Source organism: Balaenoptera borealis (assembly GCF_965194805.1).
Source record: "Balaenoptera borealis genome assembly, chromosome: 4".
Taxonomy (NCBI): domain Eukaryota; kingdom Metazoa; phylum Chordata; class Mammalia; order Artiodactyla; family Balaenopteridae; genus Balaenoptera; species Balaenoptera borealis.
The window spans coordinates 123,500,241-123,514,951 of record NC_138861.1 but is presented as its reverse complement, the minus strand read 5'-3'; the positions used below and the strand labels follow the sequence as shown (position 1 = coordinate 123,514,951).

At 38.2% G+C, this 14,711-nt stretch overlaps 1 protein-coding gene across 9 annotated transcripts in view; it reads right to left on the bottom strand.

The window, feature by feature from the left end:
• The window catches only part of ANK2 (ankyrin 2), a 688,006-nt gene that overhangs the window by 268,988 nt on the left and 404,307 nt on the right, over positions 1-14,711 (bottom strand). The window contains exon 1 of one of the 9 annotated variants that reach the window (XM_082389571.1): positions 9,494-10,263. The exons of the other annotated variants lie outside the window; for them this stretch is intronic. Coding sequence (XP_082245697.1) covers positions 9,494-9,622 — 129 coding nt within the window. The 5' untranslated portion in view covers positions 9,623-10,263. Of the gene's footprint in view, positions 1-9,493; positions 10,264-14,711 lie in introns of those variants that run through there. 9 annotated transcript variants of the gene reach the window in all.

Here is a 14,711-nt window from a genome sequence, read left to right as displayed (position 1 = left end):
CCCAGTCTTTGATTCCTGTCCCTCAGAGCCCACACTGCAGCCCCATGTTTTGTAGGTGACTGCCCTGAGCAAAAGCTCCTCGTTTCCTAAGTGACCTCCTCCTCAAAGGAGTTACTGTTTCCAGGTAACCTGTGCTACTTACACTTTATTGGTTTCAGTCATGTTAGGATGTGACATAGTTTAATTAAGCCTCTGGCCCAGTTTGAGGCAGGAGCCATAAATAAGGAGGAAATCTGCACTTCTATCCCAGAAGAACGCAGGAGATGTCTTATTTTCCCTGAGCTACACAGCTAAATGGTTTGTAAATTGCTGAGGTTTCTTTAAGTGCTTACCATGGGCTCTTGTTAGCCATAGCACCCTGTGGTTCAAAGGCAGCTACCATTACTACCACTGGACCTTTGTAAAATGATTAACAGCACTGTGATGGTATTTGTCTGCGGGTTTATAAGTCGTGGCAGTACCAGTATACACAGGCTTAACGGAAAATAAGGGAACCACAATAAACTTCTTCCTGGGAGATGACTCAAATCAGTACCTAAAATACAAAACAAAAACAACTGCAAGCTTCATAAGATTACTTCATCTTCTATATCTCCTGCCTTAACAACTTCCAGAAAATTTCAAGTACCATAACAGGAACAATTTCCCTCCATTATTTCTTCTGCCAGATAAGAGCTTACAAATACAAGACCTATTAAAGAAAACTTGCATCATATATACAAAAATAGACAATTTCCATTCCAACTTAATGGCCCAAATAAATTTTATTCTTGTTATCTGTGAAAGTACCTATCACCCCAGGTGGTCTGAGAGCTTCTTGGATGCAGGAACTCTGTCTGCGACATAGTGTCAGCTCAAAAAAATTCCTATTAGATGAAGAAAAACTTGGAAATTCCACTGAACTATCTCAATCACTTACAAAAATAGAAAGAAGCAAAGACAATTTAAAATGGTGCAGAATCATACAAGAACAGAAAGACTTCTAACAGATTTCAGGTCCTCATCATTTTATAGGTGAAAAAGGTAAGGTCATGTCAATAATTTACCCAATGTCACAGTTAGTAGACAGAGTTACACACAGGTCTCCTGAATTTGTTTTTATGGAGCTTTAGAAGTATCTGGAAACTTTGTGTAAATATCACTTATTAAATTAGTAAACAGCTTTCTGGTATGTGGCCTGTTCTTTATAAACTTAGATCCCATATCCACTTCTAATCATGCTGAATGTCTTGAAAGCGTTGGCAGCTAAACTTAGTTTCAAATGCAAAAGTAATATTTGATCCCTATATATTAATAAAAAATGAAAGTAGATGCTTAGAGTTCATGTTTGTGATGCTAATATAATTTATTTTAAAAAAATTAATCTAGAGGGCTTCCCTGGTGGCGCAGTGGTTGAGAGTCTGCCTGCCAATGCAGGGGACACGGGTTCGAGCCCTGGTCTGGGAAGATCCCACATGCCACGGAGCAACTAGGCCCGTGAGCCACAACTACTGAGCCTGCGCATCTGGAGCCTGTGCTCCACAACGAGAGGCCGCGACAGTGATAGGCCCGCGCACCGCGATGAAGAGTGGCCCCCGCTTGCCGCAACTAGAGAAAGCCCTCACACAGAAACGAAGACCCAACACAGCCAAATAAATAAATAAATAAATAATAATTTAAAAGCTGCTAATAATTAAAAAAAAAAATTTAATCTAGAGATTAAATAGCTCCCCTGAAAAATAGACATTTGGTAAAACCAACATTACTCACGTACAGATACATAGAGGTCAATGTCAGTTTTGATTTCAACCTCTTTTTACAAACTGTAAACAAATGAGTTAAAACTGGTAATTAACAGGTCTCTAGGCAAAATATAGAGAGAGCCAAGAAATATATATTAATGTGAAATTACTAATGTGAAATAACACTATCACTCCTAACCAAATAAAAACTAGATTATGTGTTTATAATAATTGCTGTACCCTGATATTTCTCCTCCTTAATACCACATAGTTTTCTATTAAGGTGTTCCTCATGACATGAGCAGTGCAGTAATGATATACATACAATAAAGGGACGTCTCTAGAAAAAGGCTAAGTTGGATTACAATGAAAGTCTAATGGGAAAAAGAAGTTTTTCTTTTTTTCTGGCAAGCTACGAATGAAGTGATGGAAAATGGAAGGGGTAATTCCAACTATACATGCTAGAAAGTCCATTCCAGACTTCTGTACAACCTAGTGGGGAATCCCTTTCTGGCTGCCCTGGCAGCTGCGGTGAGCCAGGAGGAGAGTGAGAGAGCAGTTGGTAAAATATTCATGCAAGAAACCAAAAACATAAACAAACAAACAAACAAAAAACCCTGGCATTGTAAAGATCCTGTTGAGTTAGAAATATTAAAAGGAAATATCTGAAGAATTGGGAGAGAGAATTTATCTATGAGTTGCTCATTCCTTCTTCTTTCCCCACATTCATGGATTTTATGTAATTTTGAAGATATGAAAAATCTAGCAAAGTCAAGTACAAAGAACAAAAAGTAGTTACTGACTTGTGTTTAGGAGTTCCAGAAGTGCTGACATCTCTAAAGGTTTGAGGTCTCCAAAGGCTGCTAAATTACCAATTAAATCCCCAGGACATTTACTTGAGTTCATTCAAAACAGCCCAATCTGCTTAAGACATAACTTTTAGATCACACTTCAGTGATTTTCTTTCAAAAATTTAGCTTGGATAACACCTCGATTCTCTATGAGCTTAGTTATGTATGTGTGTATACACAGAAACATACAAGCCTCATTCTTGAAGATTATACCATCAGGGCAGAGATAGTCATACTGTATGCAGATCATGAAGCCTTACAACTTACCTATTAAACACCCTTTCCTCTTTTCCTGGCTCAAAATTAATTGGTTATTATATAGACAAATTAGTCTCATTAAACATTCAAAAAGTTGCCAGGGTGTCTCCTATATACACATGGAAAATTTTTTCTCAATGACAATTTACAGTAATCCTGATTATTAGAAGAAGATCTGTTATTGCTTCAAATCAAAGATGGAATAGAGTAAGAGTTGGTGGGGGGATGAAAATATTTATTGCATTGGTTTCCAGTTCTGGTTGGAATCACCAGGGGAGCTTTAAACATATATAGATTATGGTCTTCTTTCCCTTTCAGTCTACCCCAGGATCCTGATTTATTATGAATGGAATGGAGCCAGATGACTCTAATGGGATTTTCCACAATATACATTTAAAAATGACAAGTCACCTTTGAAATAAAAGGGTCACACTCAAACAGCTGATGATTCCACTAGCAATTTCCACAGAACTCCAAAATTTTGGAAGTGACTTCTTTGTACTATTCTCCATTTTAATATACCGTGTCTCTGTCTCTGATACTAAAAGTAATCATTCTTTGCGAAGAAGAAATTATTTCAAGAAATACAAATGAAAAAGGGTGACATAATGGAAAAATAAAAGCACACACAAAAAATCATTAAATATGGCACGAGTAGAATTCTTAACTTCCTTGTATTTTCACTGACTCCTATTATACTTCTACAAAATATTTTCAGTATTCTTTATGATGTAAAAATGTGCTGTAAATATCATTACTTTTACCCAAATGATGAATAAAGTAACTAATAAAATTAAAATTTGATAACAAAGGTCACCAATGAAAACTGTTTCCGTAAAGATTAAAACATTTATATGAATTCAGATTAACACAACTAAAAAGGGGGTGGGGAATTACATTGAGTTTGTTTAAAGAGTTTAGATTCCAAAAATAAACTCACCCACAGTAGGTTTTTTTACTTTAAGATTTTGTCTTTTAACAGTCTTCTTAAAAACTTATCTCAAGCCATATACTTGGGACTATTTTTGCTACAATCCCACAAATTTGACAGCTGTAACCCTAAGCTAGTAGTTACTCACCCACTCAAATGGTTGAAAGAGGTTCTTTATAATTAAAAAACCAATAAAAACTCAGACTTAGGGTGCTGGCCAAGAGTGCCATTAATAGTGCAAGTCACTTATATAAAGATAATTATTCTAGCCCAGAAAGGGTTTCTGAATTGACCTAAGAAAAGGGGATAGAAGGAGGATTAAAGAAGAAGAAAATAGGTTTTTAAAAAAATCATGCTTCTGGGAGTTCCCTGGTGGTCTACTGGTTAGGATTCAGCGCTTTCACTGCCGTGGCCCGGGTTCAATCCCTGGAATTGAGATCCCTCAAGCCACACGGCATGGCCAAAATAAAAAAATTTTTTTAAAAAATCATGATTCTATGGAAGCCTCCACATGTAAATAGATATGCCTGAACATATTTATTTAGACTGAAGTGAACATTAAGTCATAAAAAGAGATTAAGCTGTCCAGATAAAGCTCAAGACCTCACCAATCTACTTTATGTTAGTGTGGTTTCTAGACATACTGATGTATTGATGAAGGGGTTATAGGAAATTACATAAAGACAATTTGATGTAAATGCTAAAAAATGTTATTGGAATTTTCCATGTTTGAAGAGTTCTAGAATGTAATACATTATACAGGATCACATTATTGTGTTGTGATTTGTACTTTTAATCACATTGCATTTGGTTTGGTGTCCAGAAATCTTTGCATACATGGTTCTTGACTAAGTTTTGCTGGTCTCAGAGGTGGGCTTTCCTTTGGAATCAGGCTGGGTGCCCAAGCAAAAGACTCAAGGACAGGAGAGATGTCTGGCCTGTCCACTCTTCTCCCTACACAACTGGGTTCACTCAAAGACCACCAGGGAAGGCAGGTTCAGCTGGCCATTATATTTTATGTTTATTTACAACTCATAAGTCAAAAGTTGCAGAATACATTCCTCTCCACACTTGCAAATAAGCATTCTTTCATTTTAACAAAGTATACTAACAAAGTAACTTTTAAAATTCTTCATCTCTTCATGTTCCCTTACAACTCAGTAATAAGTCCATTATATATACTCAGTAAGTATTCTCATTGTCATCAACTTAATGACAAAGTGGACAAGGAGAATATGGTTGGGGCAGTCCCCCAAAGGTTATCCTAGAAATAAGAAGTCTGGTTCCTTCCAAGATTTTAATTACATACATTTAAAAAATCAAATAACTGATCAGAACTCTCTTCTATGAAATTCAATGAAAAGGATGTGGAAAAAAGTTTGCTTTTATTTTCTATTTAATCCTATGCAAAATCACCTTTCAGTGTCAGTTTAATAAATGTAAATATGCAAATACATTTTGAAGTCTTGATAAAACTGTAACAAAGAATGATCATATATAATCATCTATCATTGACGGCAACTGCTATATTTAAGAAGCAAATGTGGACTCCTAATAGCTGATTTTCCAAGAAATCTCATGAAATGTTTTGGTGCAATCACAACAGAAGCACAACCTTAAATTTATATAATTTCCTCTCAAATATGTCATTTAACTTATTCTCACAGTAAATTTCAGTTACAGGAAGGTATTTTGGAGGTTAAAAAACCAAGGCATTGGGCTTCCCTGGTGGCGCAGTGGTTGAGAAGCTGCCTGCCAATGCAGGGGACACGGGTTCGAGCCCTGGTCTGGGAAGATCCCACATGCCACGGAGCAACTGGGCCCGTGAGCCACAACTACTGAGCCTGCGCGTCTGGAGCCTGTGCTCCGCAATAAGAGAGGCCGCGACAGTGAGAGGCCCGCGCACCGCGATGAGGAGTGGCCCCCACTCGCCGCAACTGGAGAAAGCCCTCACACAGAAACGAAGACCCAACACAGCCGAAAATAAATAAATAAATAAATAAATTTATAAAAAAAAAAACCAAGGCATTGGCAGATTAAATGATTTACTTATGCTCTAGATTCAGTGTAGGTACAAGACCAAGCAATCATATTACGTTTTTCTTCCCAATGAACTTTGGAGCCTGGGGATCAAATCCCAACTCTGCTATATACCAGCTGGGTACGATTAAGCAAGTTCCATAATGCTGAGCCTCAGTTTCCTCATTTGTGAAATGGAGAGAATACCTAATACATAGGACTGCCATTGGGATTAAATAGTACAACATGTGTGCCAGACACAGGGCCGCATTGGTACTCAGTAAATATTATTATCATAGTTTTTACAGGAAATGTAAACTCTGGCATTTTAATAGTATAAATTAAAATAATAGGAATAAGTTAAGCATTACAATGCCAAGAACTAGTCATACAAATTGCCTTTTATGCCATATGATTTCAGTGAGTGTTGAGGACATTATGATGGACTAGAGAATGGTTTGTCCATGCTGAGAAATGGAGAACATATCTATTCTTTGAAAATAACTGGTAATCATAAGTTTAAATGAGGAAGAGAATTTAAACACACGCTTTACTTTCAAGAATGAAATTGTTTTGTTTACTGATTCTCTGAAAATTATTTATTTTTCCAAATTAAAAAAAAGTACAGTTAGGAAATAGTATATGATTGTACAAAGAATATTATACTCAAAATCTCATTCTAGGACAAAGTCTTACAAGTCTGTGAGAAATCATTCCTTTTGGAATCCTTCTCAAGTCTAAAATTCTCAGCGTTTAGAATAGAGACTAGACATCTGGACATACAAAGAAATGACTGAAGTTAATATAAGTTAATAATAAGCCCTATCTCTGTAAAAAGCTGGAATATCAATGTACTCTTTTGAACAAATAAATGGTAGATCAGTTTGCTTCAACTAATCTTAATCTTGGTCCATTAGCTTGAAGCTTAGTTTTATTCTAGGTCTACCACAGTATGACACATATACAATATATGTTTGGTACATACTATATTTAAATATTAGCTCTCCAGACTGTAGCCCAAAGAAGCCTGAACATTTTATTCTAAGATAAATTCTGCTTGTAATGAGGTTGAAATTAGGTCCCTTAGTATACAAATCCAGCCATTTACAAAAACCATACCACTGAGAAGTTGGTAGAGGGCTTACAGCCAAGCATGCAATGTGTTTTAACTTTACAAATAATTAAAATTTATTTTAAATGTTTTATGGAGTACAAAATAATAATGCAAAGATTCTTTTAATTATCAGTGAGTTTACAAAAGAATATTAAAATGAAATCCAAATATAAGGCTGCTTAATTGATTTGTTTTAATACTCAATAATTTTACTTCAGTAAAAATCTTTTCAAAATCAGTTTATTTTTTTCAAGCTCCATGGTTGGCTTTTATTGCCACTAGGGCAGGTCTCATCTGAATTTTCGAATAAACAGGTTCATCTGCAACGCACTTTACAAATGGGCATGCAAACGATAAACTCAATCATCTCTACAACTGATGTATTCCCTTATGGTTATAAAATGGCATCAGCAAATAAAGTATAATGATTTTTAGATTACTTTCTGTAGATGGTGTTACAGAGTGCTACTAATAGGCAACCATCCTTTCTTCGTTTCTTTATGAATTACCATTATATATACCTTAAGGAATAATTATGAGGTAAAGTTTTCTTCTTTTAAACCAAATTTTAGAACTGGCTCAATTGCTTATGTGTGCATGGGGTCGGGGGAGGGGGAGGTATAAATGTATCTAGAAAATAAATCTGACACAGCTAAAAAACCCAGCCACTCTTTTAGCAAGCATTTGTTCTGCTATGTAAATACCTATGTAATGCCACATGCACCTGAAGTAGAAAAGGGAAGGGGACCAATAGATGTGTATATATATAAAAAAAAAAGAGGAACAAAAACAAATAGTAGCTATGCCATCATTCCCCCAATTTCTCTGGTTCTAACTTAACGATATTAACTAAATACGAAGATCAGATGATCCCGTCATATGATCACAGTATCAACCAATGATCTCTCTCCTGCCGTGCTGGATTCAAGCTAAAGCAATGCAGCATCCAAGCAACGGAGATTCTCAACAACTACTGGCACGTTTCCATCTTAATGATGTGGTTTTTCAATTTTAATAAAGTATAGAAAAGGAAGGAGCTTGAACTAGATACAGAAACAAACCAGAGTGAGACCAAGAGATTTGCCAGGTGTATGCGTGGTACTCTAGGTGAGCAAAGTTACTAGGTCACACTGTGTACTGAACAAGCACTCCCCAGCAAAAAATAATAGACTGTGTTTTGGAGAACAAAAGATAAAAAAGATATACTCACAGGAAACTGCTTTATGCCGTAAAGTTCCATTTAGACGATTAGAAACAGAACTGCAGTAGCTGTCAAGAAGGGTGCCAACTCCCACAAAAATGGCCAAAAATACTTTTGATATTATAAAAAAGAATGAATGCATCCTTGAAACAAGGCCTTTTAAAGGTCAGACAGGCAGCGTTAAAGTTTTCCCCAGAAGGGAAATGATAATATACTGCAAATTTTATTTATTTGGGTTGCCCAATGACAGTCATTTGATCTAACTACTGATGAAATAAGTAGTAAAACTGAAATGTAAGGATTCCCTATGCAGTAAGATCTCAACTTAATGCGGGTCCTCAAGTGTCCTTCCGAAAGTAAGGCAAAGCTATAGCCCCCAAATGGAAAGGTAAACACATCTATTACTGAAGAAAAAAAAAAAGACATTGAGCACTTGGATTACTAAGCCTATGGAGCCCCAGTGCATCCCTAATCCCAGAGCTATGTTTAACAGCTTGTGTACAAACCACGATTTTTATGCTCTGCTAATGTAATATGCCATTTATCGTCTTCTGAAATTATTCAGTGACCTACTTTGTTAATTAAAGCATTTACAGAGATCTTCTTCCCTTATAGAAACAGAGCACTAGGTAAATGAATATAGCAGTTCCATTAAGTTGTAAAGTTGTTTCTATTTTAAAAGAAAAACAATATTTTAAAAGACAACGATTCTACACTTTATCGTAAAGGGAATCAACATTTTGTCCCATTCGTTAATCTCGGTCTTTTCATTTAGTTGCTATAGTCAGAAAAGAAAATCATAAGATTAATAATGAAAACCAAAGTGAATTAATTAAAATTTTAAAAATTCTGATACACGGCTCACTGCACCAAGATTCTTAGTGCAGTTTTACATAGAACAGTGTCAACCTTCAGAAGGGGGAAAAAAAAGAGTAAATAAAACCTGTGCTTTATTCTTAGCCAGAGATCTACATCAAATACATGGAGTCAGTGAGAAGGCACAGGCTAAAGATCTTGTAGTAGAGGTGAGGAACAAGAAGGAAATACTTTAACCCTCCAACCATAAACCAATCCCTTCCTTCTTCTAAGACAAGTGTTCAGAGTCACTTGGAGAAATCAAAACACCTGGCTTTGAGACCGAATAAAGATATTGAGAAAAGCAGAAAAATGAAGTGGAGACATTTTCTTGCTTTACTCGGCTAAACCCAAGGAAATGTGCCCTGCTCAGGCATCTCCTCCCAATGCAGCAAATTTAGGCACGAGCTATAGGCTGCAAACTGAGCTTGGAAATGGTGCAGGGGAATGATGGAGGGAAAGGAGAAGGAAGTTGCCGGTTCTGAGGCTCATGGTTCTGCACAGAGCCACAGAGGCAAAGGGTTAAAGGGATGCTCCTCATACCTTTCTCTTCCGTTCCATACGTTCCCTGGGGATTTTCCGTTGTTTTTTTCTCTCTCTCTCAAGGTTTTTTTCCTTTTCATCCAGTTCAGCCTCTCGAACTTTTTTAATAGAAGCAGCTGCGTGAGCCATTTTTGCAGAGGGAAGCAGCAGAAGCGGTTGCCGCGGCTCAGTTTCCACTCCCCAGCAATCCAGGTGCTTTTAGAGCGAGATGGGGATGTGATTTTCCCCCGCTAGGGCAATGGCTGGCAGCCAGAACCCTCACAAAATAATCCACTCCACCCCCGAGCTAGGTCGTAATCTTGCTCCAGCCTCTGCAGCACCATAATTCACCACAACGTACCAAGGTCCCAGGCCAAGCCCCCCAGGAGCACACACCTGCACACACGCGGGCAGAGGTGTGCGCCCACACTCGGAAATGGTCCCACGGGAAGGCGGAGCACTAGACTTCGAGCTCTTCAGCCGTTGGGTAGCCGCAAGGGCAGACAAGCATCCTACTAGTTGAAAAAGCCTTCCTTAGGCACACATCACCAATAGGAACGGTCTCTGGGGACTCCTCCAGACAGTCTGTGTCTTCCGACCGGAGCCAGGAAGAGGCCACCTCCGTGGAACTGCTAGGGGGTGGGTAGTTTATTGCCGCTTCCAACCACACCTCTATGCAGGGTGAGAAAAAAATGGTGCAGTCGCGCTAAATGACTCGCTTCTGCTGCTGCCGCTGCTGCCGTTGCTACTGCTGCTCTGCTGTAGCACACGACACGAATCCCTGCCTTTTAAATCTCTCAGCCCTTCCCTTCTCCAAGGTTCACTTAAGAAAGAAGAATCAACGCTGCAGTTTGGGGAGAAGACGAGCACAGTTGGAGTTACTTGCCACTGCCAGAGAAACACAGGGGTGTGCACGTCTGAGAAGGGCTGGCAGAAGCCCAGTCCTCGGTGTGTCAATTACAGACCTACGTGAGGCTGCCTTAGGGAGCTGCATTAAGCAGGGAATCGAAAGGAGCTGTCAGTGAGCACGCAGCATAATCTGGGCTCAGCCAGGTTATCCCGGGAGAAAGAGGGCGCCCTCAAAAGAGGGAGAGGAGGACACAGGCAGAGAAAGGGAGAGAGGGAAGCAGGCAACACCTGAATCACTCTCCATCATTCTAAGAGGCACACAGGTGCTCGTTATTCATTACCAAAAGCTTTCGTTAAATACCAAATTAACATTAAATAACGTGATGAAGTAACGCAGGATTAGTATTTCTGGATGTTCCTGTGTGTATACCCAATAAAGAGACACAGCGAAAGAAAAGAAAGGATACAATCTGTTAATTCAGGAAGATGAAATTCTCTATAGTATTCCAATTGCATACACTACCAATTTTTCTGAATTTTACCACAATTTTATCAAGGGCCAATAGGATGTCACTCATTTCTTAATTATTCACCCCTGGACTCTGGAGACAAGAGTCCTAACACTGTGTTGTACACAGTGGATTACGGACACCACCACCCTTACATACAATCACACAGTTGTCTCATTTTAGAAGAAAAGTTTTGATAAGTACCTTAACTGTTGACATTTAAACAATATAATTCGATTCTATATGTATCTTATTATTAAGAAAAAAGTAAAATAATATTAAAAGTGTCCTTTTAGAAAATGACATATTTTTGTAACCTAACTCTATGACATATCTACCTAGATAAATGGAAAATGTAAAATTTCATTTCAGTACTATTTCTAGGAGGGAAAATACTAATTTTCTACACTGTGAGTGGTCACTACATGTTTTAGCCTATTGCAACAAAATTTATCATTTTTCTTTTTTACCTAAATTAAGTTGAAAGCTGTAGGATTAATAAAATATCCCACAAGCAAGCAAAATGCACTCCATGGTATAGAGAACCCAGCACTTAATCGGATTCAAAAGTCAGTCAAAGGAGAGAATAATTGCCATGGCATGAGCCAGCATTATATTGGTGCCATGATGGTTCGCGGGTCAGTTAACTTCCAGGCAGCATGACTAGTTTCTTATATATGGGGAGCATAATCTTCTCTGACTTGAGCAGCTGAGAATTCATCTTCTAAAAAAAAAAATCAGCTTCTTATTAACTCCCTCCCCTGGAAAATATTTACAAAGAAATAGACATTTAGGCTCCTTAACCAGGTGAGTCATCACCTGCCACTTTATATAATTCAAACATTTTCTCCTCTGAGGTACTTTGAAATAATTAGCTGTGATGGTGTCAAAGCAGTCATTAGGAGTGAAAGTGGTTCAGTGAAAGCATCAAGACTGGAGCACAGGGTGATCTTAATGCCATCTGGCATTCTCTTTTCTTTTAAATATTTTTTTAAAATGTTTACAACCAACAAGTCTTACTTGATTTGTGACTATCCTTTTAACTTAATAACATGAGTCCCAACAAACTGTAGCGGAGCCTCCTTTAGTGAGGTTGACTCTTCTGGGCTTCGTCTAGGATAATATCCTTCCCACGGCCCCCTTAGAACCTGCTTATACTATATCACAATATTTTCTCCCCTCTATAGATTTCCCAAAAGGAAAGTGAAAAACTACAAGCACTAGCTGAGAAGAAAGTGGGGAGTTCCTGTTGTCAAAAACATTAGTTTATTTCATTAGCCTTTTATGAACTCAATAGACCTACTTGTAAAATTGGACAGCATCAATTCAATTATGTGATTTTCTAATGCCAGGAGAATTACACATTTTTAAAACTTCAACCTAATAACTTTAAAAAAAGAATTTAGGCATGGTTAACAAAGTCTTAGTCCCCTAGATTCCCTCCATTTTTCTACAAAAAGTATGAGAGCTCTTTTCTTCACTTTGTTGCATGAAGAAAAGGTAATGAGTCAGATGTTAGTTTGTTAGATGTTAGTTTGACGTTAGTATTTCACAAAGCACCATTATTGCCAAATCTTTAGAAACAATAATTACACTACTTTGCTTACATTTTCTCATATCTTTGGATGCAACACAGAGAAGCAAAGTCACCCTAATTTTACAGTGGAGGACCCTAGAAGGCAAATGACTTGTTCCAGATAGCCCTCACCAGGAATGGCAGGAGGCCTGAGGTTCAGTGCTCTTAAATCAGCCCACCTCAGGAGAAGGAACCCACTCCTAAAACCCTCTTGCGGGCTCCCCTACTGAAATCACAAAACAGAAAATCTCAGACTAGTATGAATACTTTTATATAAAATCAACTAATCACAAGTTCTTTTTTGGCATGTGATTTCTCATTTATCCTTTTCCCAATCACAGAAAATTTTGCTCCCACATGAGATGAACGAAGACCACATAATCCTTTTTGGAGCGCCAGGCAGATTAGACATTCCTATGCGGTGATAATGTTGCCTCTCTACAACTAACCTATTCAGCAGTAAACTGTTGAGAAAATAATTTTCTAAAATCATTCCTTCTTGTATATTTGTGTTGCTCAAACTTTCCTATGATTTCTATTTGAATGGAAAAAAAAAAATCAGTATCAGTCTTCTGAAGAAAGAGAGCGGCACACACTCACCAGCTGACCTCTGCAGAGACAGGGCACCAGGTTCCAGTCCCAGGAGCTCCCGGCCATTTAAATGATGCTTGTTCCACATTAAAGGAGTCTTCCCATCAAGCCTCCAGCAGAGATATAATACTGGCTGAATTCTGAACTTGTAACAAAAGCTGTTTCCTTTCACAAAGCATCTTGGCCATCAATGGGATGAGCTTGTGTCTGCCTTCAAAGTAAGGAATGCACTGTCGTTTACATTTAAACTTGAGATCCAGCTTTGATAGATCACCCTTCAGAGAGGACATACTTCATTTTAAAGACAGGAGAGAAAATGGCCATTTGCTGTTCTCAGTGTCCAGCATTCCATTGATCAGAATCCAAAGAAAATCCTCTGCAGACATCAGGCATCAGTCAGGATGTTGTTCAATAACAACTGAGCTAGCCATACGCAATTTAATCCCCCTGTTCTCTCCCCAGCCTCACCCAGGAGAAGCAGCTATGCAATTAAGCAGCATATATCGTCACTCTTCCACAAATGGAATGTGGGTGGTAAGTGGGAAAAGAAGCAGATACACTACAAAGACAGTTAAAACATCACCTAACCAGAATAAAAAAAGGCTCTGCTCACTTGAACTATGAACCAAGAGTTCATTCTACTCAAGCTCAAGGGTGTTTATCCATATTTTAAAATTTGTGTGTGTTCTGAGACTAATGAATGGTCAGGGTAAGGTAAAGCAAACCGAACGAGTGACTACATTGATATATCACCGCCCAATTTGTTTTACCTGAAGCCAAATCCAAAAGTCAATTAGATAACATGAATTAATAAAGCAGAGCTTGCTAGTAATATAATAGATCCTACTTTCTGTTGATAACAGTTTCTGTAAGGAGATGACTTCGTTAAAATTAGAATACCCAAAAGGTATCTTCCTTCTACTTCTGCCTGAGGAATGGAAACAGAGGGTTTCCATTAGCTCAGGATGGAGAAGCAAAGCAGTCTCAAGATCCCCACCTTCCAGCCTCTGAAAGAAGCTCATAGCACTTCTGAGGTTTCCCAGAAATGTTCAGCTGGTAACAACGGTAAGCCGACAAGGAGTGAAAAGCTTCCCTCTGTAGATGCCTTTACGTGAAGAAGATCAAGCCACACAAAGTGTAGGTCATAAATATAGATAGCATTTTGCGACCGCAGGCCTCAGCTCTATAATGACGGTGAGGACGGTCAGGGGATTACTTGCAACAGTTACATCTGCAACGGGCAGAGGTAAGAGAAAGGCACAGAGAAAAGAAAATCGAAAAAGCCCAGTTCAGAAGAAAAAGAGAGACGCAGCCTATCTCTCCCTGCGTCCTCCCAACCCCCATCACCAATCATTCATTCCCAGAGTGCGAATTTAGATGGACAAAGATGCCGGTGCCTTAGCCTCGCTTGCATAAACTGGAGTCTGTGGACATGGGTTGGATTTGCTCATTGTGAAAAACTCTTCTGACAGAAAATCCCTTCACTGAGCCTTCTTAATCAAATTCATTTTCTCTGTGCTCAGTTGGACAGGAAAAAAAGACACAAGTTCATTCAGGAATCAGAAAAGCCCCACAATGCTAAAATCTTCCTTGCTTTTAATTTACTCAACGGTATCTTGGATTGAAAGCCTAGGATAATGGAATTCCTAAGCCTAGGAATTAATCTTAAAATGTGCTTTTAAAATATTTTTAAAATAAAAACTTTCTCCCTGTC